Source organism: Gasterosteus aculeatus, chromosome 9 (genome assembly GCF_964276395.1).
Source record: "Gasterosteus aculeatus chromosome 9, fGasAcu3.hap1.1, whole genome shotgun sequence".
NCBI classification, from domain to species: Eukaryota; Metazoa; Chordata; class Actinopteri; order Perciformes; family Gasterosteidae; genus Gasterosteus; species Gasterosteus aculeatus.
Genome location: NC_135696.1, coordinates 12,832,949 through 12,857,182, shown reverse-complemented (window position 1 = coordinate 12,857,182; position 24,234 = coordinate 12,832,949). Strand labels below are relative to the sequence as shown.

Here is a 24,234-nt window from a genome sequence, read left to right as displayed (position 1 = left end):
AGTTATGGTCATGTAATGATAAAGGGAGTTCCATTTAGGTAAGGGGCAGTGATGGAGGTACCAGGAAACAAACTGGTAGTCAGGGACACATCTTTCTACTTAGAGAGTAGCATCTTATCCTAGATAAAAACGTTATACGTTGTGTGTATTAATTACTGATGTCAGGCAGCGTTTTGGAGGTCATAACAGTGAGGCTGCGGGGTGTAACACAGCAGTGTAACAATCCACGTCCCTCACAGAGCAGGTGACATTCGGTGATCTGCTCACTGAATCAGTTAAGTGAGCAGGGAGGCAGCAAGAAAATGGTAGTTAAACTGTTAACAGTGCAAGCGGAAACTGAAACAGAAAGACAGACTGACAGTCTGACCGTCTAAATGTCATCATACGAGTCCCTTTAGCCCTCCCTCCCCCTACATTTGTGTTCCCAGGATCCTGCGAGCTGCAGCAGCTAGAAAAAAAAGAAAAGAAACAAACTGCTGTGTATGCAGAGAATACTGTCAAGCAAAACGCTAAACAAATTCCCTGTCTTTTCTCAGCTTGTGATCATTTAAGAGGAATTTTCCAGAGGCCGGGCTAATATTAGCCCCTGCAAAATGAAGTTTCCATTCCGCCTCGGCGGTATTCTCACCGAGCGAAGGAACAGACTGGGCGAAGCCTCTGCTGTGTGATCAGATTGTCTCGGAATGGGCCGTTTGCATGCAGATACACCTCGGTGTGTGTGTGTGTGTGTGTGTGTGTGTGTGTGTGTGTGGAGGACGACGTCGGTGTGCTGGTGTGTGTGCGTGTGAACACACGTGTGTCAAGGTGCACGAGTTTATGGGTGCACGTGCGGGGGCGTTGATTCCTGCAGAACACGGACGGGTGCATCACTGAGTCAGTGCTGTTTCAGCTCATTTCGGCTGCCTTGGTGCAGGCGAGTCGGGGCCGAGAGGGCTGAGAGAGTTTTATTGCACCGCAGCTCACCGCTTCCACACACCACGGCGACAGCCAACCGGCGTGCCGTGTGCAGAGCCTCAGTGTGAGAATGTTGCGTTAGATGCAGGATTGATGCTTTCAAGAAATACATAGTCAGACTTCAGCTAACAGGCCGGTGAGGGGGAGAAAGGGGCATTAATAATTGCAACAAAAAGAAATCTACCATGTCAGACTGCAAACAGCGGGACGTATCATGGGGTTATTTTCAAAGCATTTCAGTTAAGATGTCAATGACATCTTTGGCATGCTGCATGGCGACTGGAGGTTGGGTTTTCAAACACAAATGGAGCCTCAGTGGGCAAAAGCAATCGGGTCTCAGAAGTCCTTGAGCAAGCAACTACTCTAAACTCCCCGGAGAGGGAAAGGCAAATGGTGTGGCCAGCAAAGCAGAGTACAGTGAAACAGATCAATGCTCACTTGCTTCTCTTTAATGGATTCCACATAAACACAGCTTCCAAATGCAGGTTCCGTGACCGTCGCACCGAGCTTCTCATACAACTCTACAAGAAAGCAAATCAAATCATTTTAAAACAAGGTTGATTTACAAGCTTTTTCCAGAGCTTTCATCCCTGTCCGCGTGCGAATAGAATAGCTCTACATGTACTTAATTCATGTTTATGTTTCACAATGATAACCAAAATAGTTATGCGTATGATCTCCCCCTCTATACACACACCTTTTATCACACGCACACATGTACTTCGCACAATGGCTCCACTCAAAATCGGTCTGTCTTGCGATTCCACCAGAGGAATGCATACTTTCTAGTTTCCCACAAAGACAGAAATACCACGCAGGCGACAGAAATCAAATGCAGCTCCTGTCTTCCATAAATATATTGCGAGACAATGACTGTGTATTCATAGCTCCTTAGCTGCTGTTATGGCAGTGGGTTTTGTGAGGCAGAGTAGGGAGGCTGACCCTCCGGACCCTCCGGAGCCTGGAACTTGGCAGCGGGCCACGGGGAGAGCGAATCCTTGTGCGGACCGGCCGTCTGGAGTCCTGAGCCGTTGCTGCTTGACATCTGGGGCCGTCTAGCTGGGCTGAGGCTGAATGCATGCTGGGTAGTCCAGCACACAGGCCCACTGCACACATTAGGGTCGGGGGTCAATTCACTTTCAATTTCATCCATGAAATGCTTTGTGCGATTTCTCAAACATTTCTAGGAACAATGGTCGTGTCATTAGGCCGGTAAATGGCAGTGTCCATTTACATTTGTGGTCGGGTGAAGTTAGGACACAAACATACAGGGGATTATTTTGTTTCCCCTAACAACAAAGCTGCAGATGACTTCAGGTACCAGGAGGTGCGTATAAATAAAACAACACGCTGATGAAAATCTCTACTTAGGATGGTCAGGATTTTAGAAATGACTGATTATGGCATCCTCTTGGGACTGAATGAAAACATCTGTTTGGAGACAAGCTGCAATTATGACTAATTTGCATAACTTTATATTAAAAAACGAAAAAAGGAAAACTTAATTCCAAGGGGAAAAAAACACAAATAACCTGACCTCTGCCATTGATAATGGCTACGGCCTTGCTAACTCCGTGGTGGAGGTGCACACACACTCTTTGAAGATACAGGTAGAGTTATTCCAAAAGAAATAACAACCAGGGGACAACGAGTGAAGATACGAGCAGCAATATATTCACAGTGCTCAGTTGAATGATGAACATGCTAAACGATACCCACATTATATATATATGACGGGATGTATCACAATCTTTAGCATCAGTAATCAGGAATATTTATTGCCAAAATACGAGGAATTTGACATGGCGGTAGGTGCATAACATCCAACAGTAAGCATGTCGACCCGCTTTTGATTCAATACAGTTCATAACCAGTTACACCACATAATTATGTATTCATGTGTGGATTAAATACTTTCTATTGAGCGTCATTGCAAAACTGAGCTTGTCATTATACATTTTTAATGTAATATAATATAATGTATTGTGATTTTTTGAAAAAGCATTTATTCAAAAACATGATTCCACTAAAAGGTAATTAATGATCATTTTGAATTCATCCGCCCAGCTATCCATTCTTCCGTAATCCAAAGCCAAGCCTGAGAACCTCCACTCAGGCCTACAGAGACCAAGCCGTGTGCTCTTTTCCACCATTCCCAGCTTATTTATGGAATGCAGCTTTGTCATATTTTTTTCCATAGTGCAATTTCCCCTATAAATAGGCGCGTGAGGCTTGGAGAGTTTGGGTGGGAGTATGAGGGGTCAGTATCTGTTGTGGACACTCACTCATATTGCCCCCCTCCCTGTCCTGCTCTCCCCCTATTTTTCCAAATATTTGACCACTGACAAATATAGTGCAATGTTAGGGTGATGGGAACCCATTGGACCGTCTTTCTTCTAAGTCTACCTCCAGAGAAAGTTTCCACCCATTTTGACCCATTTTTCCATTGACACGGGCAAAAACTTTATCCTGATTTGGTTGACATGTCGACTATTTAAAGCTTTTTCATTTGCATAAACATTTCGTCCGAATACACATCCAACCAGATAACAACATTATTATCTGAAGACAGTGAAATGTGTGTCTATCTGTATGTTTGTGTTTATAAGTGTCTATGTTTCCTTGTCTGCAAGTATTATACAGATAAAACAGAACAAATGAACCATGGCCAGTCATTCACTGTGAATGGAGAGTGCAGCTGCTGCTTTGGCTAAACAGAATTCTGAGGAAACCCTACAAGTGACCATTTTGTTGAAACTGTTGCCTGTCAATACAAAATACTAGAAAAGAAAAGTCGAAAAAGCTCATTTTTACTTACTAGAGTCCTTTGAGTACTCATTTAGACACCCCACTAGCCGAACCCTTCATTGCATACACCTACGGAGGTTTACACGTCTTCCCGCTGTTCCTCTCTTAGTGGTTAATTTGTAACCTTCAGAGCATGAACATCACAGATAGCTTAGCAGGAACTGATCAGGAAACAGTAAGCCACGCGTTCTCTACTTGTCTACTCTCTCTACTCTACTCTACTTGAAAACTACTACAAAATGTATTTGAATGTTATTTCTCACAATCACCAACAGCCATAATGTTAAACGCAATAGTCCCCAAAAACGAAGTGTCCACGAGCATCAGCAGTCAAGTTTTCACACAAATTCATTATTTCACAACCCGCGCAAAAAGACACGGCTCAACTGTCCTTACCAAGCAAACACAAGGCGTTTCAGATCACAATCCAAAAGGTATATTTCATGTCATCACATTCGTATCTCATACTCATTTTTAAAATTCTACTACTATTATTTCACTAGTAATGCAAAATAGGTATAATATTCTACCTCTGACACCAAATACTACCAGATGTGTGTGTGTGTGTGTGTGTGTGTGTGTGTGTGTGTGTGTGTGTGTGTGTGTGTGTGCGCGCGCGTGTATGAAGACAGAGCATTCTGAAATGAAAACTTCCAAATTGTGGTAGACTCATGCAGCCTTGTTGTTAAGCTGCTTGTGGTGAGTCGTCCTGTGCTCAGAAAGCTTTCAGCCGTTTCAATCATCAAGGGTCACCTCATGCATATACAGTTTTACTCATGGCGAAACATTAACAGTATTGACATCACCTAATAACTGTATTATATTATATGTTGCATTATAATAAGATTAACGTGTAAGGACAACGTGCACACCAGTTTGTAATTGATTACTAGTTTTCTCAATCTATAATAATTATCAAATGACGTTCGGGATAAAAAGTATTTGCGGCACATACAGGCTAACGTGAAATAGAAAATCCTCAACAGGTACTTTGTGGAGAACAAAACCAGGCCAAAAAAAGAGAGACACGAGCAGACAAAAGACCCAAATGAAACACTTTCAAAAATTGCGCAATGAGTGATGTAGGGGTTTGTATTTGAAGGAGAGTTTGAAGAGGTGTGATTTGAGAGCTTGTTTGAATGACAATAGGGTGGGAGCAGTGGCGTAGTCTATATTTTTGTAGTGAGTATACTGTGTTTTTCCCCTCCCGACCTCGTACTGGCCTGTCCCAGAGCGACACCCCACACACTAAGCACTGTGACGTCACACAGGCACACAAACACACACGATATCATGTAAGCTACTCTCACTTACCAGGTAACAGTGACGCTGCGGTAAAAAATTTGGGCTGGTTTTCTTTAACGGTAACGTTAACGGTAACCATCGGGTCATCGTGATCTGTGGCAGCTGCAGACTCACCTGACGCGGCACTAAGTCGTGTTACATGGGTCCGTTTACGTTTCACATCTCGTTACTTTTAAACTTCGTCCCAGCTCTGATAGAGAATGGCCGTGACCGGCTCTGACTCTACCTGGTTGCGAGAAAGGAAAGGCCGCGCAAAGAATGACCGCCAAACAACTTGTGGTTGCTTAGTAACGACGTTGCGTCAGAGCGAGGGCGCGGCAACGGAAAACACCAACGACCCAAATGTCAGTGCTTCACAACACTGAATTTTTGTAATGAAAGTTCACAGCTCACAACGATGTTGTTACATATCGTTGCGCTGTTGTTGGTGGGTATACGGCGTATACCTACATATCCAGGGTGGGAGCCTGGCGGATTTGGATGGGGAGGGCGTTCCAGGGGGCCTCAGGTCGGGTCCTCGGTCCTGATGGTCTTTAGGGCATTGGCGGGCCTGAGGGCGTGGAGGGGGACGAGGTCTGAGAGGTAGGTAGGGGCCAGGTTGTTTGAGGCTTTGCAGGTGGTGAGTAATATTTTGAAATCTATCCTGCATTTGACCGGGAGCCGGTGGAGGTTACATAGGACCGGGGTGATGTGTTTGTAGGTCGGGTGGAGGTGAGCAGTCGAGCTGCAGAGTTCTGAACATATTGGAGTTTTTTAAGTCAAGTGCTTACACTCCACCACTTGTGTTCAGTCGCCGAGGCTTTGGCTCCTCGGCCTCAGGGTGCGGGGGTCAGACAATACACTTAGCAAAAAATATGGACTTATCGAGGCGACGTCTAGTCTGCTCACGGCTCCTAGCAGTCATTGAGGGGCCTTGGTCACCAGATCACTCTGCTGCTACTAGCCAGTGGTGTTTCACTACACGCACACGCACTTACAGTACAGCCGCACACACGCACACTGCTGGAATTACATTGTTGTTCATTCAGAGAAGCAGCTTGCTGTCGTAGCTGGCTGCGTTTGTTGTTGAAAGGTCCCCTGGGTGGAGATTCCTTTGGGCCTCAGTCATAAGGAGAGGCATCAATGGGAAACCAGTAGGGATAAATGAATGGGCCTGTGGTCAGGTGCTGCTCTGTTATGCGAGTGTTGCAACTGCTGAGTGGTGAGCACATCACACAACGGTGACAAGAACCGAGGGGTGTATTAAAGTAGCAAAACACATGAAAGTAACATTCTGTCCATTAGGAGGTTTTCCCTTAATATGCAAAAAAAAAAAAGTTGTGGTCTCAAAACCAGTTAGACGGACGTTAAACCATCAGTGTGCCTCAATCAGTATGTTGAATCACTAGAATTCAGATTATTTCACTGTCACAGGGTTAAAAATACAAGTTTGTCGGCTCACATTGTGCAAAGTATCTTTCTACACAATGTTAGCATACCTTCCTCGACAGGAAGACCATGAACTAAAAGTAAAGAATGTACTTTGTTGCACTTTCAACTAAAGATAGGGCTGTCAATCTTCTTGAAAAACATTTTGGATATTTTTGTTGAAATTCTCATAACATTTTGACAGCAGTTAACGAATACAATGCTCTGTTGTCTTCGCTTGTCACACTACTCTTATAAACCATTCTAATCATTACCTACCTGTCTGTCTACCTACCAACCCCTCTATCTACCTACCTGCCCGTCTAACTACCTACCTACCTTCCTACATACCTACCTACCTACCGACCCCTCTATCTACCTTGCTAACTGCCTGCCTGTCTACCTACCTGTCCGTCTAACTACCTACCTTCCTACATACCTACCTACCTACCTACCTACCTACCAACCCCTCTATCTACCTTGCTACCTGCCTGCCTGGCTGACTACCTAACAACCCCCCTCTACCTACCTGCCCGTCTAACTACCTACCTACTTTCCTACATACCTGCCTGGCTGTCTACCTACCTACCTACCAACCCCTCTATCTACCTTGCTACCTGCCTGCCTGTCTATCTACCTACCAACCCGTCTAACTACCTACCTACCTACCAACCCCTCTAAGTACCTGTCTACCTGTCTGCCTGGCTGAGTACCTACCTATTCTGTCTACCTACCAACTCGCTACCTACCTGTCTATGTACCTGCCAGCTTACATCGCTGATCAGTAAAGTCTTCCAGCAGCTGCTATCTATGACAGCTGTGAGTACTAACAATAGCCGCTCAATGTTAGTTGACATTCCTAACAGTCATTTGGGGGGAGTGGCTCTTGTGGGAGACCTGAAGGAAAAAGCTTTCAGTGTTGCTGACTTGGCGTCTTTCTTCTGGACGTTTGGATGCTGCCAACTACTTTCACAGGAAAAGAGTTGGCACTGGGCTCAATTTCTCTGTTAAACAACATTCTTAGCTTAAGATTTTTTTTTTAAAACAACCTTATTGGAATTATGGAATTCTAAAAACATTACAATTATTATTCATTATAATGTAACAATTACATACATAATCGTTTCATACCAAGAATAATTTAATAGACATAAGTTTACTGCTGCGACAAGTCACTTCAGGTGACTAATGGTAATTTAGATTTCACTACAGATAAACATTTCAAGGGTTTTCAACCACTAAATCCCAAAGCTGAAATTACAAAAATAAAATTCAGGGTTTCATTGACGGGAGAATATCAAACACAGAGAAAGCCACCTAATACTGAAGGGGAGGGCAAGTTAACGGGACACAGGTGGGTGGGTGGGTAACACTGTTACCAAAAGTGGAATTTACTTCTTGTTACCGTAACAGTGGCCAGTGTCTATCACAGAGATATCAACACTAACCTCTGAGAATGAAAGTAAATACATCCAATTTTCCGTTGCATGTTATAACGTGGAACTATTTTCATGAAAACAGTGGTGAAATAAAAGTCACGATTTAGGCGACCAGCTAACCTCGGCCGCCAACGAGGGCGATTCAGGTCGAATTTCCATTCTGATGTGCAGGCCGAGGCAAACAGTTGGCTGCAGCTCTGCATCGTGCCACATTCCCTAAGCCTCGTCCGCTTTTCAGCAATGAAATCTAATTTGAGGGATTTATTCTTAAGCCCTCTAACAATTACACTCGATTCACTATTCGGTTTTCATTTTGCAAACGCACACATCACATTTTGGTGGCTAAAGACGCTTCAACGGCTGCTCTCGCGTGTCTTTAAGCTCGGCGTTGTTAGCATTTTATACATGACACATGTTTCGAGTTGACTACACACAACACCACACGGTTCACACTGGATAGCGGTTATTAGAAGGAGGAAATGCTGAGTGCAGTAAGCCGATGATCATTTGAGCGGATCGTCAACAGTGTCGGCTGTTCAAACCCCGCCTGTAATGTGTGTGTGTGTGTGTGTGTGTGTGTGTGTGTGTGTGTGTTTGATAAAAGGCTGTTCAAATGCAACTATACTGCTTGCCACCACTAGTTGTATTTTTAGGAAGCCATACAGTTGAGTGTGATAGTTCATGAATGTGTAATAAATTGCTGACACGTTTAAATTGCCTTGTTGTGATGCGTCTTTTAGGTGTAATGTCCGAATGATGTTTGTTTTAACCTTTTTAGCGTTCTGTATACAGATTATTGGCAGCGAGCACTCGAAGCTTTAAAACTCATAATTAATACCTCAATAAATTAGCCGAGTTAAAATCCTTAAAGCTAGAATGAGCTAAGTACTCAATAAAACAGCTCCTGTGCTTTGTGCAATAGGCTTTGAGAATGTGGGTTATTGAAGAAAACATGCAAGAACATCCTGCGTCCCCCTAATTTCATGACTAGCTACATTAATTATCAGAATGAGAGAAACATGATGATGTTTTTAAATAAATATGCACGCTGGTGGAAATAAAAAGATCTCATCAGCTCCCGGTTCAAATGATGAAGGTTTTAGCTCTCACCTTTAATAACATCAGCTTGAAGGGCATGTTAATGATATATTAGGACGCTAACATTTGGTGTTAAGTAAATAGTCTCAGTGTCAAAGAGCTGTGGCGAATGATAACAATATTAACCTCACAGTAATCATTAATAATATGATAATAAAGCCTGTCAATGGATACATGTTTGTGCTAGTTAAAATACCGCCACAGAGGAAAGAACACAAACACATGGTTACAGCTCTAATCTCCAAAGGGAAAATCCACCCTAAAATGGAACAAGATTTACTAATACTGACTAAACACAGCTCACTAACACATTTCCAACAGGACAGGAATAATAATTCAAGCTGGAGGGTCAGCGGTGGGTGCGGTTGAGGTTTCAAGGCCGTATTCGGGTCTGGAGGGTCAGCTGGAGCAGTGGCGGGGGTCTGCGGACCATAGTGGGGCTCTACTAGCAGTTTCCCCCCCTTCATGCTCGTTGGGAGACTCCGGGGAGGGAGAGAAAAGGGCCGGCTCACTAAGGGAACTGGTCGGCCTACAAATGCGTCAAGCTGCACATACAGATCAGATTTCTGTCTGACTCGAGTGGATTCAAACTCCCGTTACCCCGTTTATTCTAACCCTTATGAATTCTTCACCCGTGTCACATCATGCAAAACATCTACATTGGATTATAAAAGAAGCCCACATGACTGTTTTTGGAGTTTTTTCTTTGATTTTTGTGTAACCTGTTAATGGACGTTGTGTAAAAGTCGGTTAAGAGTACCATTAATTAAACTGAAAATGTATGAAGTTAACCAACATGAAATGCCACTAGGGGAATTGAGTTCATTAATTACACATATGTTTGACTTGTTATAGTCAAATGAAAGCCGTGATGGGGTAGTATATGTTGTTGGTGTAGAGATGGTTATGAATTCTGAGCCTAAAAGGTGGATTTTACTTTTAAAAGTTGTGTAGCAGGACACAAAACAAAACCGTGCTGGTTGGTTTTCTTTAAAACCATGAATCATAAGTTTTATTCATCATTGACGTCTCTTGTACGAGTAGGACACACTAGCGCTGCTGAAAGGCAGAGAAGTAGGCTCCATCGGCTGATTCTAAAAAGTGCTGGTGTCCTTCGGGCCTGTGAAGGGCCCGTCTTGGGCTTTTTCCCCTGCAAGTAAATGGAGAGACGGACAGTGTGCCCGGTGTTATCAATGAAGCCAGCCTCTTGGCTCTCCAAAAAGTGCAGCTTGGAAGGCGTCCACGGCAGGGCTTTAGGCCTGGAGGTCTGTGTCGTTTGTAATTTATAACACTGAGGGAAATGGGCAAGAGGACAATATGGAGAGAAGTGGGAGAGAGGGAATGTGGGAGGAGGGGGATGGGACTGCTCGCTGCACAAGCAAGTGTCTCTGCTTCCCTGAGTGTGCTGCGCACAGCCTGGTTACTAGGCTGACCAAGCTGGAGGGCTTCTGCCCCTCTCTGAGGCACAGCCTGAAAGGGCCTCACTTTTCCTTTTGCTAGTCAGAGGGAGGAGAAACTAAAGAAATACGTTGCCTTGAGTTTCATATATATACAAAACTATCCGTGGGAAGAAATGAATGCTTTCAAGAGTAAATCAAATATTGATTGCCGACTGAATGAGATACTGGGCCTCAAGTACTAACGCTGTTGCGCCTACTTCAGGCGTCTTTGCTTCGTATTCGGCGGTATGTGCAGAAACCGGCCGTGAAAACGTGCCTCGGTTTTGCGGTGAAAATTCTGCGCCTCTCACAAGCAGGTGTACGACACAATGCGGGTCTCCTCCGTATGCCTCCTGGTGAAATGGCAGCAGTAATAAGAGCCAGACGGCGACATTGGCCAAGGGCACGAGCTGAAACCTTTTTCACCACAAGGATCATGACATTCTTTCAGTTGAGTGAACATGAAATCATTACGTGTTACCGATTAAGCGGCCACGCAATAGTACAGTTACTGGAAGAAATCAAGGATGACATCGCATCTCCGATCCCATTAAACTCCTCGCCACGTTACAATTATTGGCATCGGGATCATTTCAAACCGTCACGGCATCAGCAGTGGGAATAACGCAGTCTGCACTCAGCCGTGTCACAGCAACAGTACGTAACGCTTTTGCTACAGCGCACCAGTCAATTAATATATTTCCACACCACTAATGCCCAATAAACACATCGACTTCGTTGATGACCCAGCGGACGCTTCCTGCGGGTTGGCTGTTGTGCTGGTAACGCTACGTTTGGTTCACGTCAAAGAACTCAAAGGTGTCAAAGGGAAGCCAGTGAATCAAAATGCATGTCATTCATAAAGAATCACAAGCTCTCGGTTTCAGCATTGCACCGGACCTCCACGGCTCCGTTACTTCCCCGATGTGACAGACTGTTACTGGGAGGAACATGATACTTAGAGGCAACTGTACAAATTAGCAGATTTCAGCCCTCAGTGATCATCAGGAGCATCTTTCTCCTCCTCCTAATCATCATCCTCATCATACAGCAACACTAATAGCAGCAATTTCCCTTCATTTCACAAGAATGACATAACGCACAACACCCAAATTACTATGATAAAATCTTAACGACATAACAGCAGTCAAAACAACATGTCGATGACTTAAAGTATTGGATTTCACTAAAGACTTTTCAAAGTCTTTGAATTAATCTCAATTTGATGTCCTTTAGCGAGGCAAGATCTGCCACTGAATGCAAAATGACCCTCTTTGCGTGTTCTTGATGTGATGACTTTACAGATTATCAAGAGATGTTTTACTTCTGGATGTTAGTAACGTCTTGAATTCAACTGTTTTGCATTCTAAATTGTATTTCTTGTTCTGAGATGCGTCATTGAATTGAATGAGGAGTGCCTTGGACCGTTTAATCATTACAAGGATTTCACAAAGCTCGGGATCCCATAACCAAAGAAGAAATCTATAGTGTGATCATTTGATTAAATAGAAGTAGCGACCTGTTCCTTTACACGCATACGCAGTACTTATTACTCTGCTGTTAGGGTAATACTTCTCCTGACATGTAAATTCTAAGGTCTAGATAATCTGTTTACGCCTTGGTCCAGTGTGATCTCTGTTTTGGGAAACTGCTTATTAAAAAGGAACGTGGGGTGGTTGCATTCTGGATTGCGTAATAACAAACTTCCCTCAGTAGTGCATGACTACAGATCCCTGGCAACTAAAAAAACCCTTCAGAAATCATCACAGACACTACGACAAACGAAGGTAGTTGCTAAACGGCCCAGTAGTAAAGTTATTCAGGAGAAATAATATGAGGCAGCATGTGCAACTGTGCTGAAATAAAATCTGTGTGCAATTTAGTGAATACTTTACACTGTCCACTAGACTATAGAAATACAGAAAGACCAGTTTACATGTTGCGATAAGTGCCTGTGATGAATCCCGTTTTGGATATAATACAGGACTTATTCTTAACTGGCTCTATTTCAGTTGACGCTCAGAAGAAACCCATTGTGCCTTAACAGAGCCGACGAGGCCAGATTACGAAGGTTTGGATCAAACGTCTTCCGTGAAAGAAATGTGCTATTTGCTCTTCAAAGTGAGGCTTCAGAACATGTCCCCTTCAATGCAACTTGGACCTCGCTTTGCTTTTTCAAAGACAGTAGCAGGTTGGATTTTCCGTCGCACCCTTTGTTGCTTGCACACGGGTTTGCCAAGAGAGTTTAAGCATTTTCCAACTCATGCCAAATATAGCAGGCTGACTCCCACACGGTCGTTGGCGCGGCGAGCAACTCGCGCCGGAGCGGTGCAGGCAGGGCAGCATCACATAAGGGCACGAACCTGCTGCAGAGAAAACCCATGTTGTGTTTGTGTTCAATGCGTAGTATGTGGGGTGCACAGGAGAACAACTATACATAAAGCAAAAGTCATAATGCCAGATCAGACAGGCTTTGGGAATGCACTGCGCCTAGATTCACACTCAACTGTTGTACTAATCGGGTCTTAAAAGCCTACTTCATGTTGTACCAGAATCTGAAGAATGTAGGCCAATTCAAAAGCCAGTCTCTAACACAACAAACTCTAGAGTTCAATCCAGACAGCATCTAAATCACTTGAAGTTAATCATCAAGTCGCTTATTTTTATATCAAATTGCGATTGGGAAATCCTCATTGGGAACACATGGGGAAAAGCACATTGCGTGAAATTCCTATATTGAGCATTACCTCCAATGTCAACAAGAGCATCCTGTGCTCCGGATGCATTAACGGATTCAACAACATTAACTTTACTACAACGTTTAGTCTTGATTTACCGCCTGCAAACCGTTGGTTTCTATTCAACAAGACTCAGATCTCGCCTTCCAAAATCCATCAAAGCAAACATTTCATCGCACAAATTCTTTGTTGAGGTTCTGTTGTCGTGGAGTGCTGATTCGTTTGTTCAGGTTTGCTTTGGAAACTCTGCTTGGCCGAGGCACCGAAGCACATCAGGCGCTAGGGCCCAACATCAAACACATCGCCGGTGAGCACCTGTTCAACATTCTGCCGTATCGAGAGCCAGATATTTCCTTATGGTGTAAGACAAAGGAGTTGAGTAGGAAGATTGATTAATGACTTCCATTTGACAGGTCACAGGAGTAAATGACCGAATCCTAACGTCGCTACACGTCTGCTGGATGTACGTATGAAGGGTGACTTGACTAAATAGGAAACGGGTTGCTAACTAAATGTAAAGACCCTTTAACTGTGATGGATCGCCTGCTTCCAAGAGGTTTCAAGTCGGTTTTAAACTGTGCTTTGGAAAAAAAAGAGTTGGCAGTAGTATTCAGGATTTGTAGGATAATGGGCTAAATGATGCGAAACACCAGGTGGACCCGTGGGAAGGTTACCATGCAACCGCTTTCTACCACAGCAGTTTTTGCCTGCTCTCTTAAAGTGAGTCGCCAAATGGGTTGCATTAAAAATAGTCAAAGACTTACTTAAATGATACTCAATATAAAAGATAATTAGCAACTTTTGTTATCTATGCTGTTTGCAAAATGAAATTCCATTGACGAGAAAGAATCTACAGGAAATGCTTCCTCCTGTAACACAAAGTACTGTGAAATGCAGGCAACCTTTGATTTGAGGTCATTAGTTTACTAGTTTACTCATCAAGAGACATCAAGAGTTCTTACCAACATAAGGCCATTTCATCTGAGCACTTGTAGCAGCATTACCACCAAGGGTTACCAGGCAAAACACACCGTTTCTAGACAATTGCCGTAATACACTTTGCACAAACATCCAGCAAAAACCACAGCAAAAGGTCTGCTGCTATTTCAACGAGGTCGACAGAGAAAGGAGTTTCACTTTAAGACAAAGCAGTGAGAAAAGAGACCGTGAAGGCTGCTGAATCTGAATTAAGCATAGATTGGCCTATATTGCAGCAGGGAACTAGTTTAAGACGTGCCGGGCCTCATTGTAGGCTTTATTACACTGGGGACCTTACGCCCCACCAGTGGAGCATGTGCACCCTGGACTATAACCCATTAGCTATGAAGAAACTGATGCTTTAAAAAGGAACAAGCAGGGTAACTGCATCGACTTTGACACCAAGTCAGGCGAGTGGCCGGAATACACACACAACCCGATCTGAGCTCTCTCAAACATCCAGACTAGATACCTTCCTCATCCCACAGGGCTGGTTACACCGCATGTGTCAGTGACTCATTTTCACTTTCAAGAATGGCCGAAAGTCAGGAGGGCATTTAAATTCCTGCCTCTGACTCAACTGCTTGGTCCGGTCCCAAACGGCCCTCGCTGACCTACTCATTAACCGGTAAACCTGCAGCTTGACAAGCAGCCCCTGGATGACAGTAATTGTTGCAATGGCAGAAGGAGGGCGATTAATGAAAAGGTCACAAGTTTCCAGAGTGGTGTCCGCCTCGATTAAACCGCTCCTGCGTGAATCTCGCCGTCACCTCTGACCTCAGGTCCGGGGGTCAAGCCGGGGGAAATCATAATGACGGCACAGCTGGAATCGGCACTTTATTTTCACCACCAAGAAAATGTTTAAAGTTCTTCAATGCCCTCTGAACTATTCATACTTTCCTCCTTGGGCGGGGGGGAGGGGGCAACTTAAAGATCAAGGTGATCTCTGAGTGTGAGCCAACAAATCTCCAACAAATCCAACACAGAAAAGAAAAAGGACCAGAAGTTCCCCAGAAGGTTTATACCAAATGCTCAGTTTAAAAAAATTTTTTTTTTTGCTACAGACTTCAGACGACTGTGCAGCTGCGCAAGCGCCAACATATTAATTAACAATGACTTACGATACAAAGCACTTTGAACAGTGTGCGCTGCGACCAGAGCCGGATTGACGGGAACCTTTGACCCCCGCAGGCCTCCCTACCACAGGTGCTTATGACTTCCATCAGAGCCGGATGGCGAGTTCCCTCTGGCTCAGCGCCAGACGGGACCTGCATGAACGGCTTGTGCCAACATGATGCACACGTACAACAGACAGCAGTCGCCAAATACCAACGGACCCGCGTGAGCAGCAACAAAGCAGATCCAACATGCAGGCCATTATTCAACAGCTATTGGAGACATTTATGCTGAAAATCAGAATATCTTTTTTTTTTTTTTTAATTCTTTCTTTTCATATCTGGCTCAAGTCAAGAGCATCCATATCACTTAAAAAACAACATATCAGCCCTCAGATGTTCACAGTCCAGTGTAATAAGTGAGAGATACGGCAAGGGTCATATTTAGTGATAATGTTATTGTAATTGTCTGTAAAAGTCTGTGAATAGTCAATGTGATGAAAACAAACACCCCCTCCCCCCCAAGAACGAGTTTATTATGTAATGCTGATTTAGCATGGAGAACTACACCTAATTCTGGTAATGGAGCTTAATGATTTACTTCCCCCCCCCAATTAATCCTCCTAGAGCGACGCAATGCATCACTCATGCTTTTCCCCTGTATTTTAGGTATTGAAGAATCATTTGGTCTCCAGGTGTGACCACGAGTCACGCTGCACGAGCATCGCTGGGCCTAAAGACAGAGCGGACTGGCATCTGATATACACGTACTGTGACGGACAACTTTGTTCAAGGAAACAACGTGGAGGGGGGAGCGCTATATTCGAAACGCCAGGTCCGCCCCGCTGAGGTAAACAACGCTCTCAAATGCCACGCGCATACACATTTCACACACACACACACACAACGCACTCACATACAACACACGGGGGGCTCGAGGGTGTTAGAGGCTGTTATTCATTATCCACACGACTGCATTCCCGGGCTGGACAAAAGGAGTTATCGCCACCATCATTCAGAGGCAAGTTCCATAGAGGTGAAAAGGGATTCAAGCAGGTTCTCAAACAAGATGCCCCCACCTGATAACCTTAGCACCATTCCCACCTGTCCTAATGCATTCACAAATCACAGAGAGAGAGGGAGGGAGGAGAGGAGAGCAAAAAAGGCTGAATGAGAAGAGAAGGTACGCGGAGGAAAGCATAAGAGAGAAATCGTGCATTAACACAGAATGGAAGTGATGGAGAAAGATAACACATAACACCTCCTCAGGTGCCCCTCTCTACCTCCTCAGGTGCCCCTCTCTACCTCCTCAGGTGCCCCTCTCCACCTCCTCAGGTGCTCCTCACTACTGATGGTGGCTGCTTCAGAGCTCAGGTAAGAAAGGTCCCAAGCAACTGCCTTTCTCCAATTTTATTCCTGAAGATCAGGTTTTTCAATATTCAAGATTCACTTGCACGTGTCCCCACAATGTGACCTTTTGGCGGACAGAGCATGACACATATTCAATACCTACCTGAAGTAACTCTACCGTCTACCCTCCCGAATGCAAAGGGTAAACAGGTGAAAGGCAAACCATCTTGTGCAACGACCTTTGCCCCCTGAGTCAAGAGAGCGTTAACTTAAAACGAGGAGGCAGACCTCTTAATTTGGCACCGGAATCATACATTGAAAGTCTAATAAAAGGGAAAATAAGTCCACTCTAGTTGTCTCACCTTTTTTAAACTCCTCCAGCATCGCGTCCAACTTGGTGTCATTGAACACAAAATGTAAGGGGTGGCTGTAAAACTTTGTGATGGTTTTGAGAGGTGTGCAATCGTCCGGGTCCACAAACGCCAGGTCCTTGACAAAGAGCAGGTCCACTATGTTGGACCTCTCGCCCTCGAAGACTGGGATGCGCGTGTAGCCGCTCTTCATGATCTCGGACATGGTGTTAAAGTCCAGGGTACCGTCCCCGGGGATCATGAAGCAATCTCTCAGAGGCGTCATGACGTCCTCCACGGTCTTAGTCCTGAGCTCCAGCGCGCCCTGGATGATGTTCAGCTCCTCCTTCACCAGGTCGTTGTAAGGGTCCGTGACGCGCAGCATCTCCAGGAGCTTCTCCCGGTTGTACACGGTCCCGATCTCCTGTCCCAGGAGGTAGTCGAGCAGCTTGCTCACCGGGTAGGAGGCGGGGAAGGTGAGCAGCATGAAGAACTTGGTGAGGAATATGGTGTTGGCCCCCACGGCGAGGCCGTGTCTGGAGCAGATGGCCTGCGGCACGATTTCTCCAAAAATGACTATTCCAATGGTGGACATGACCACGGCGATCAGCCCCGAACCGGCGATATCATCCAGCAGGATGGTCAGCGTGGTGTTCACCAGCACGTTCCCCAGCAGAAGCGAGCAAAGCAAGTAATTCCCTTGGCTCCTGACCGGCTCGATCTTCTTGGCGTAATTCTTCTCCTTCTCCGTGCCGCAGTTCTGCACTATCTGGAGCTCCATGGGGTCCAGAGCCATGAGCCCCAGGTTCAACCCGCTGAACATGCCCGACAGGCAGAGCAACATGGAGATGAAGATGACCTGGAGCCAGAAGGGCAGCAGAAACTTTTTCTCCTCCACCACTATCACTTTGGTGTCGTCTCCGTCGTGGTAGATCCAGGTGTTCTCCGTCCACGGGTCGTACATCCCGGCCACGGCCGCCGTGGCGGTCGCGGTGGCGATGCACAGGTAATACTCTTTACTCCTCTCCGTCTTCCGCAGCGGCTTGACCTCGATCTCGACCACCCCGGACGTCTTTCGACTCACGACGATGTTGGGCAATATAATTATATCCGAAGTCCTAATGCCGCAGGGATGCGAGCCGGACGAGTCCTCCTGGCTCTGGTTATCCCCCGAGGAGCTGTCAAGGATCCCCAGCGTCCGGCTGCGCTCGTGTTCCGTGAAAGAAATTTTGGACCAGGTCTCGTTGTTGATGTTCTGCCCGTACACCCTTAATTTCACCCGAGAACGCTCACTCACCCGCAGGTAGCCCTTATCCATGAAGGAAATGTCGTCCGTCTCCTCCAGTCGCAGCCCTATGATGACGGTCTCCTCGGACCCTTCCTTGCCGCTCGTCGGGGTGACACAACAGCCAGTGACAGTTAGGAAAAGCATCGCTAAAGCTCGGACCCGGTTAAGTGACGCCATTTTTGCAGCGGTGGGTGCTTGGGTCAACGGCCCTGCCATTATCGATAACCGTTGGCAACCGACGTCCTGAATGAAAAGGGCTTTTAAAAATCAGAGCCAGTCGGAGTCCGCCTTCATCTCCGCCGAGGGTTGCCGTGACTTGCGCATCGGGACCTGTTCGTTCCCACTACGTGTCCGACAGTGACGACTCGCCAGCGCAGGCTTATGGGCCAACTCGTGCCTCCCCTGATGTCCCCGAGACAGGCGACAGCAGCGACCAATCAGTAGGGCCCCCGGGCCCGGGGGCGGGGCGTGCGCAGCCTCCTCGGCGAATCAAATTCCAAAACAAGTGCACCTCATGTTAAAGACAGTTGGAGAATCGATGGCTTTTTTTTAAACGTACATCGTAGTACAGTGGATCACATGACTGTCCTTGATTACAATGTACACATCAATAAAGATAAGACACAGTGACATGAGAGCACCATAAAACACCTCAAATCGGTGCAATATAACACTATGTGCAAAACAGCTATAATAGTTCTATCTGTATGTGTAATATTAAACATCAGTTATTTTGGATTATTTTAAAAATGTTCCTTACTTCTTATTTTTAATAAGTTTTCAAGTACTATGTCTATGTTTGCACTCTAACCGTTTGACTCTTTGTTATTACAATATGCAGAAATAAATTTTACTTTGTTACATGTATATTGCGACTGTCAGGGGTGTTAACTTGACTACATAGTATTATCATAATCAACATTAGAATTGAAAGCATTATCACCTTGTCACTGTGTTTGCTGGTGCACTTTTCTTTTAGCTTTTATTCCTTTATTTTTAAACTAATCCATAGAATTATATTTTATTTTATTCCTCTTGCACTGTTGTCTTGTCGTCCATTGTCGTCCTGTCGTACACGTCAAATTCCTTATATGTCTTGACATATTATGGCAATAAATGTTTCCTGATTCCTGACCTTCCATCAAGGATAAGTAATTAATGTGGATGTAATTTAAAGGCAGTTAAAACAAGTTCCACCTTTCCAGATTTCATGTCTTTCATGAGATAAAAAAGATGTTTAAAAAAAATGTATCATTATATATGTAGTCGACCTTATGCCATACTGGTGTAAAAAATCCACAAATTATATGTGCAAAATAGTATGACGTGTATTGTTTTATCACACTAATGCAAACCCTGTCAACATACTGACTAAACAAATCAATTTCTTTTGTGGTGTTATTATATCGAGTGACCCAGTGGTCCAAAGGTGGGACAGTCTTCACAAATGCACATTCAGATCTCTAAGATTGCAGACATATGGGACAAATATGTGTATAAGAAGAAGGCACCAATAGTGTTCAAGTTTATAAATATGGCTTTTTGGATCCTGCCTCAATATAAAGACAAAGTTATGTTATTTATTATTAAAATGAACCTTTCCAGTCTTTTAAGTATTCACAGAGCATCAATGAGACACATGTATCTGTTTAAGTGATTCATTTGCTGAAATCTGGTCTCAGATGAATTAGTTAACAAGATACAAAATACAGACATTGCATCATGAGGCATAATACAAGTCAGTACATTTGCACTGCTTCTGGTATTTATAGAAAGTGATGCTGGGCCCGTATTTCTCAGCGCTCTTCCCACCATCACTTGCAGCAGGCAGCAGACTGTGTGCTGCAGCATCCCCCTGTGGCTGAACCTGGCCTTTGTTTCTCCAGCTGAAGGACGAGCTCAAAAGGATCCACAATGCCTGCCTGTGTCAACAGATCAACAAGATAGAAATCAGTCAGAATTCCTAACATCCAATTCCAGTGACATGAAAGTCATTTAAAAAGTTTGAAAAGTAAATTGTCTCATTTTCTGATTTCTAGCTTCACACACAATTGAATATGCAACAAAAATTGTAATGGCAGAATAAAAGTTGTGGTTCACTGACCTTTTAAAGGCATTTTTACAGCTGATAACAGTGTACATTTCAACACACACCAGTTGTTCCTCAAATTTGCATTTTATGGTAGCTGTGCTTCAAAGAACAAGGTCAAACGCCTTTTTTTTAATGATCATCAATTGTCTCCAATCATCAACTAGCCGCGTTGATTGGAGACAAATTTTCCTTCATAGGAGAACAAGTCCAACGGCTCAACACTCGGACCATTTGAGGTGAATCAGAGATTTTCAATTGACTTTGTTTCTCCAAAATAAATAAAACCCCTTCAAAAGCAGTATGAAATGTCACGGGTGATCACATGATTAGTTTAGTCATTGAAAAGTGTGTGTGCGCACAGGACGGCCACAAGCACTGATATGATGGCATTCCATTAGCTGAGAAGAGAACATTTCTTCCTGTTCAAGGTTTCTCAGCATGACTCCACAGTCTGGTTATGACTCCAAGACAGCTGCTTGACCTTGCGCGAGTGGATGTGTGCGTACGTATGTTTGAGTGGGTATGCGAGTGTTTGTGTGTGTAAGGAATTGCAGCATGCGTCCTGGTGCACACATGTGCGAGTGACTATGTGCACAGCTTAGACAGAGGGGCTCTCTGGGCGTGTCACACTCTTGTAACTGACACCACCAACACACTGACCTCGGGACCGCAAAGGAAAATCACTCGAAAAGACATTTCCCGGAATGAAGTTGTGACACTGACCTTAGTTAGAGCTCCACAGGACACACTGCGGCCTCCCGCTGGCTGGAAAGTGAAGTCGTCCATAAATCTGGACTGGGTCAGGATGGTGGCCACCTCTCCATCCACCTCCACCACATTATCAACCTGCAAAATACACTCGCATCTGTAATTGTTTGCATACAATGCATGAGATGAGGATATTGGGTTTTTCCTCCACTGTGGGATGTGCAGACCTTGAATGTGTATTGACAGTCAAACTGGAAGCTGTCTTCTACACCTGTAATGCTCCCGTTGTATATGACCTGACTGGGCTTGGTGTTGCCTTTAGGGACTTTGAACAGGCGGTAGGTGGCAGAGACAAACTTGAAGTCACCTGTATTGCCAGAACAGGTAAGAAAGATTTGTGAAATGCATCAGTCAATCTCAACAATTTACAATCTACTTCATCCCCTACACAATGGACAATAAAGTTGCACCAATAAAGATGCAAGACTGTGATAATGGTTTAGTGGAATCCAGTTTAATGTCAGTTAAACATTAACCAGACCTGTGCAGCACAGATTAAAACCAACATTAGATTTGTAAATATTAATTATGAAGTAAACTAAGATATAAATTCTATTTTTTTTTTTTAAAGGTACAGACAAGTCTTTAGTTATTAACATCCCTCATGCTGGAAATATATAAATATTAAATCTAGTCAAAATGAATAGAGGTACAAAAGGTCTGTGGTTAACACAAAATGAAGATATTTTAACATCTTGTTCTCTGACATAAAACATGTCACTGAATACTCAAGGCATTCACTTAAGTGATACTGCGGCCCTCTATACACAAAACAAAGATGAAATAACAAAGAAAACAGTCATATCCAACCTAAAATGTCCTGCAGCTCTTTGTTGTCTACAGTGATGACGCTGGCGGTCACCAGCCGGGGGGGGCTGAAGCCCACTTCTTCGGCCAACTGCAGCAGATCTTTCCACCAGAGCGCTCCACCAAGACATTCGCCTGCCAGGGAGAGACTTACAGTGTGACGCTCTGCCACGTGGCTCTGAGCGTTTATGGCAGAAGGATATTCATTTGACGCACCCCACAGGACTTTGTGATTTTTAATTTCCTCTGTTAGTCTTCCGCTGCTGTAAACATCACTGAAGTACAGCTCACCTCCATCCTAAAGACAATATGTGTATTGCATTTCAATGGAAACTACATATTGTTCTGCCTCGGCATTGTTTGCATGTGAGCGTCTTGCATGAGATTGGAGAGAGAAGCCAAAGGTCGAGGCAGTGTACCTTGAGCACACTGTAGGCTTCAGCCAGAACTCTCTTCTTGTCTGGAGATAGATTCACCACGCAGTTGGAACTGTGGCAGAAAATCAGCGCTTTCAACTTGATTTCTTTAGTTACAAAGCAGAAACAAATGAAACAAAGAGAGTAATTGACTTCGCACATGATGATGTCAAAGGAGTTCTTTTCCAAACCCGCTTCTGTCAGGGCCTCAATGTAGCCCTGGACGAAACTAACATTGGACTCCTTGTAGCCAAACTCTTTGGCGTGATGGTCCACATATGTCCTGGCCACATCAAGCTAGAAGAGAGCACACTGTTGCATTTAAAGCTGTACCAGTCTTACGTTAGATTGTGGAGAGACAAATGTTGTCCATCTAAATCCAGGATTGGAATTGTTTCTGCGCACATCATTGTCAGCCTGCCGAGCCACAAGGCCATAATGTGATGCGCTCGTGTCCATTACCTGGTCCCCGGTCATGTCAATGCCAGTGACGTGGCCCGTCTCGCCCACCAGCTGGCTCAGCATGTAGCAGTCCCTTCCGCTTCCACTGCCCAGGTCCAGAACCCTGCAGCCCTCCAAACACTCCGGCACCACCAGACCGCAGCCGTAGTACCTGAGGCAAAAGGACCCCCGCTGTGAGCACCTTGTGGGTCAGCGATCGTGGCGGCGTGACAGAAGTCCAGGGACCTGTCGGTGACTTCGGGGTGCACTTTCTCCAGCGCCCGGCGGATGAAGGCAGGCACGGATTTGGCAGGAGTCACGCAGGCATTGCTCATCAGGTCTGCGGACTTCTTCAGCACCTTCCCGTAGTAATCCTGTTAAGGGAAGAAAAGGCCAGTCGAGGATCGGCGATTGGCATCAGTGAGTTTGGGTCAGCGGTGCAACACATCATCATCATCATCATCATCATCAGAGCTGTGCGACAAAACTGTGTTTTAAAGCAGCGCTGTAACCACCACTGTGACGTGTGCGGCGCGGCGGGTGGTGCGCGGCGCACCTTGACGTCCACGTGGGTGGTGGTATCGACGAAGCCTCCTAAGCGGACGCTGGAAGAGAAAAAGCGTTTCGTTACGTTCACGTCAACGTGCACGAAACGCTGTGTTGCTGTTAGCTGCTAAGTGCTAACGGCGAACTAATACGTTATTACTCGTAGCCATTAGCTAAAGTTAGCGTCACTTTAACGTTTCTAACATATCACAACCGTTATCTCACGACAGCGTTACGTGGAAATAACACGATACGATACAACAAAAACAGACACGAGATGGGTTTTATTCTGACCTGCTTTCTTCAGCCATTGCACTGAAATTCAGTTTTCGCCGTTGACAGAGGAAGACTTTTAGCAGCGGGTTGACTTCCTTCTGAATCCGTATCTGATCTGACGGGGGAACTTCGCCCGTGCGACCTGCTCGCTGCTGGCGCGCGGGTCCTCGGGACAGTGACGTCACTGAAGGTGTGTGTGTGTGTGTGTGTGTGTGTGTGTCTCCCCCTGCTGGTGTCAACAGTCCCTCCTGTGCGGGTGATTTTCAACGCAGGAGGCTTCACTGGACGAGGGTCACAAGTTTCCAGCTCCATTATTTTTTTTAAGGATTTCACAAATTCGTCTAATTTTAGAGGTTTTTTTTATAGGGTCCCCCCCTCCATGCTTACTGCTTTTCATTTGATAAGACATTGAATAGGGGATAATAAGGGAAGAGTACGTCAATTTGCCACATATCGTTGTCCTTAAATATATTTTGATGAGAAGTATTTTTTATTAGGTTGAATTTACCCAACGTTAGTGATGATGTTACTAACTTAATGTTAGTGTCTAAGGGTTAAGAGCGAACTTGGTCCATTGCCTGTAATATGACAGGTGCAATAATTGCCAACAGAAACGTAA

General features: G+C 44.9%; 2 protein-coding genes across 4 annotated transcripts in view; both read right to left on the bottom strand.

Moving 5' to 3' along the window:
* cnnm2b (cyclin and CBS domain divalent metal cation transport mediator 2b) overlaps positions 1–18,697 on the bottom strand; it is a 28,694-nt gene extending 9,997 nt beyond the window's left edge. For both annotated transcript variants that reach the window (XM_040186547.2, XM_040186548.2), the window contains exon 1: positions 16,994–18,697. In XM_040186547.2, coding sequence (XP_040042481.1) covers positions 16,994–18,485 — 1,492 coding nt within the window. In that variant the 5' untranslated portion in view covers positions 18,486–18,697. The remainder of the gene's footprint in view (positions 1–16,993) is intronic.
* Positions 18,698–19,572: 875 nt separating this feature from the next.
* On the bottom strand, positions 19,573–23,902 carry as3mt (arsenite methyltransferase). Of its 2 annotated transcripts, XM_040186558.2 has the most exons (11): positions 23,634–23,902; positions 23,350–23,398; positions 23,040–23,167; positions 22,815–22,965; positions 22,513–22,649; positions 22,356–22,425; positions 22,153–22,234; positions 21,940–22,071; positions 21,297–21,436; positions 21,085–21,207; positions 19,573–20,191 (listed from the first exon to the last, which is right to left on the bottom strand). In XM_040186558.2, exons 1-11 carry the CDS (start codon positions 23,648–23,650, stop codon positions 20,084–20,086), a joined length of 1,137 nt encoding a protein of 378 aa, XP_040042492.2. In that variant the 5' UTR covers positions 23,651–23,902; the 3' UTR covers positions 19,573–20,083. The 2 variants fall into 2 exon arrangements, with proteins under 2 accessions (XP_040042492.2, XP_040042491.2); XM_040186557.2 differs by having other exon boundaries at positions 22,356–22,649; positions 23,634–23,806.
* Positions 23,903–24,234: the final 332 nt, after the last annotated feature.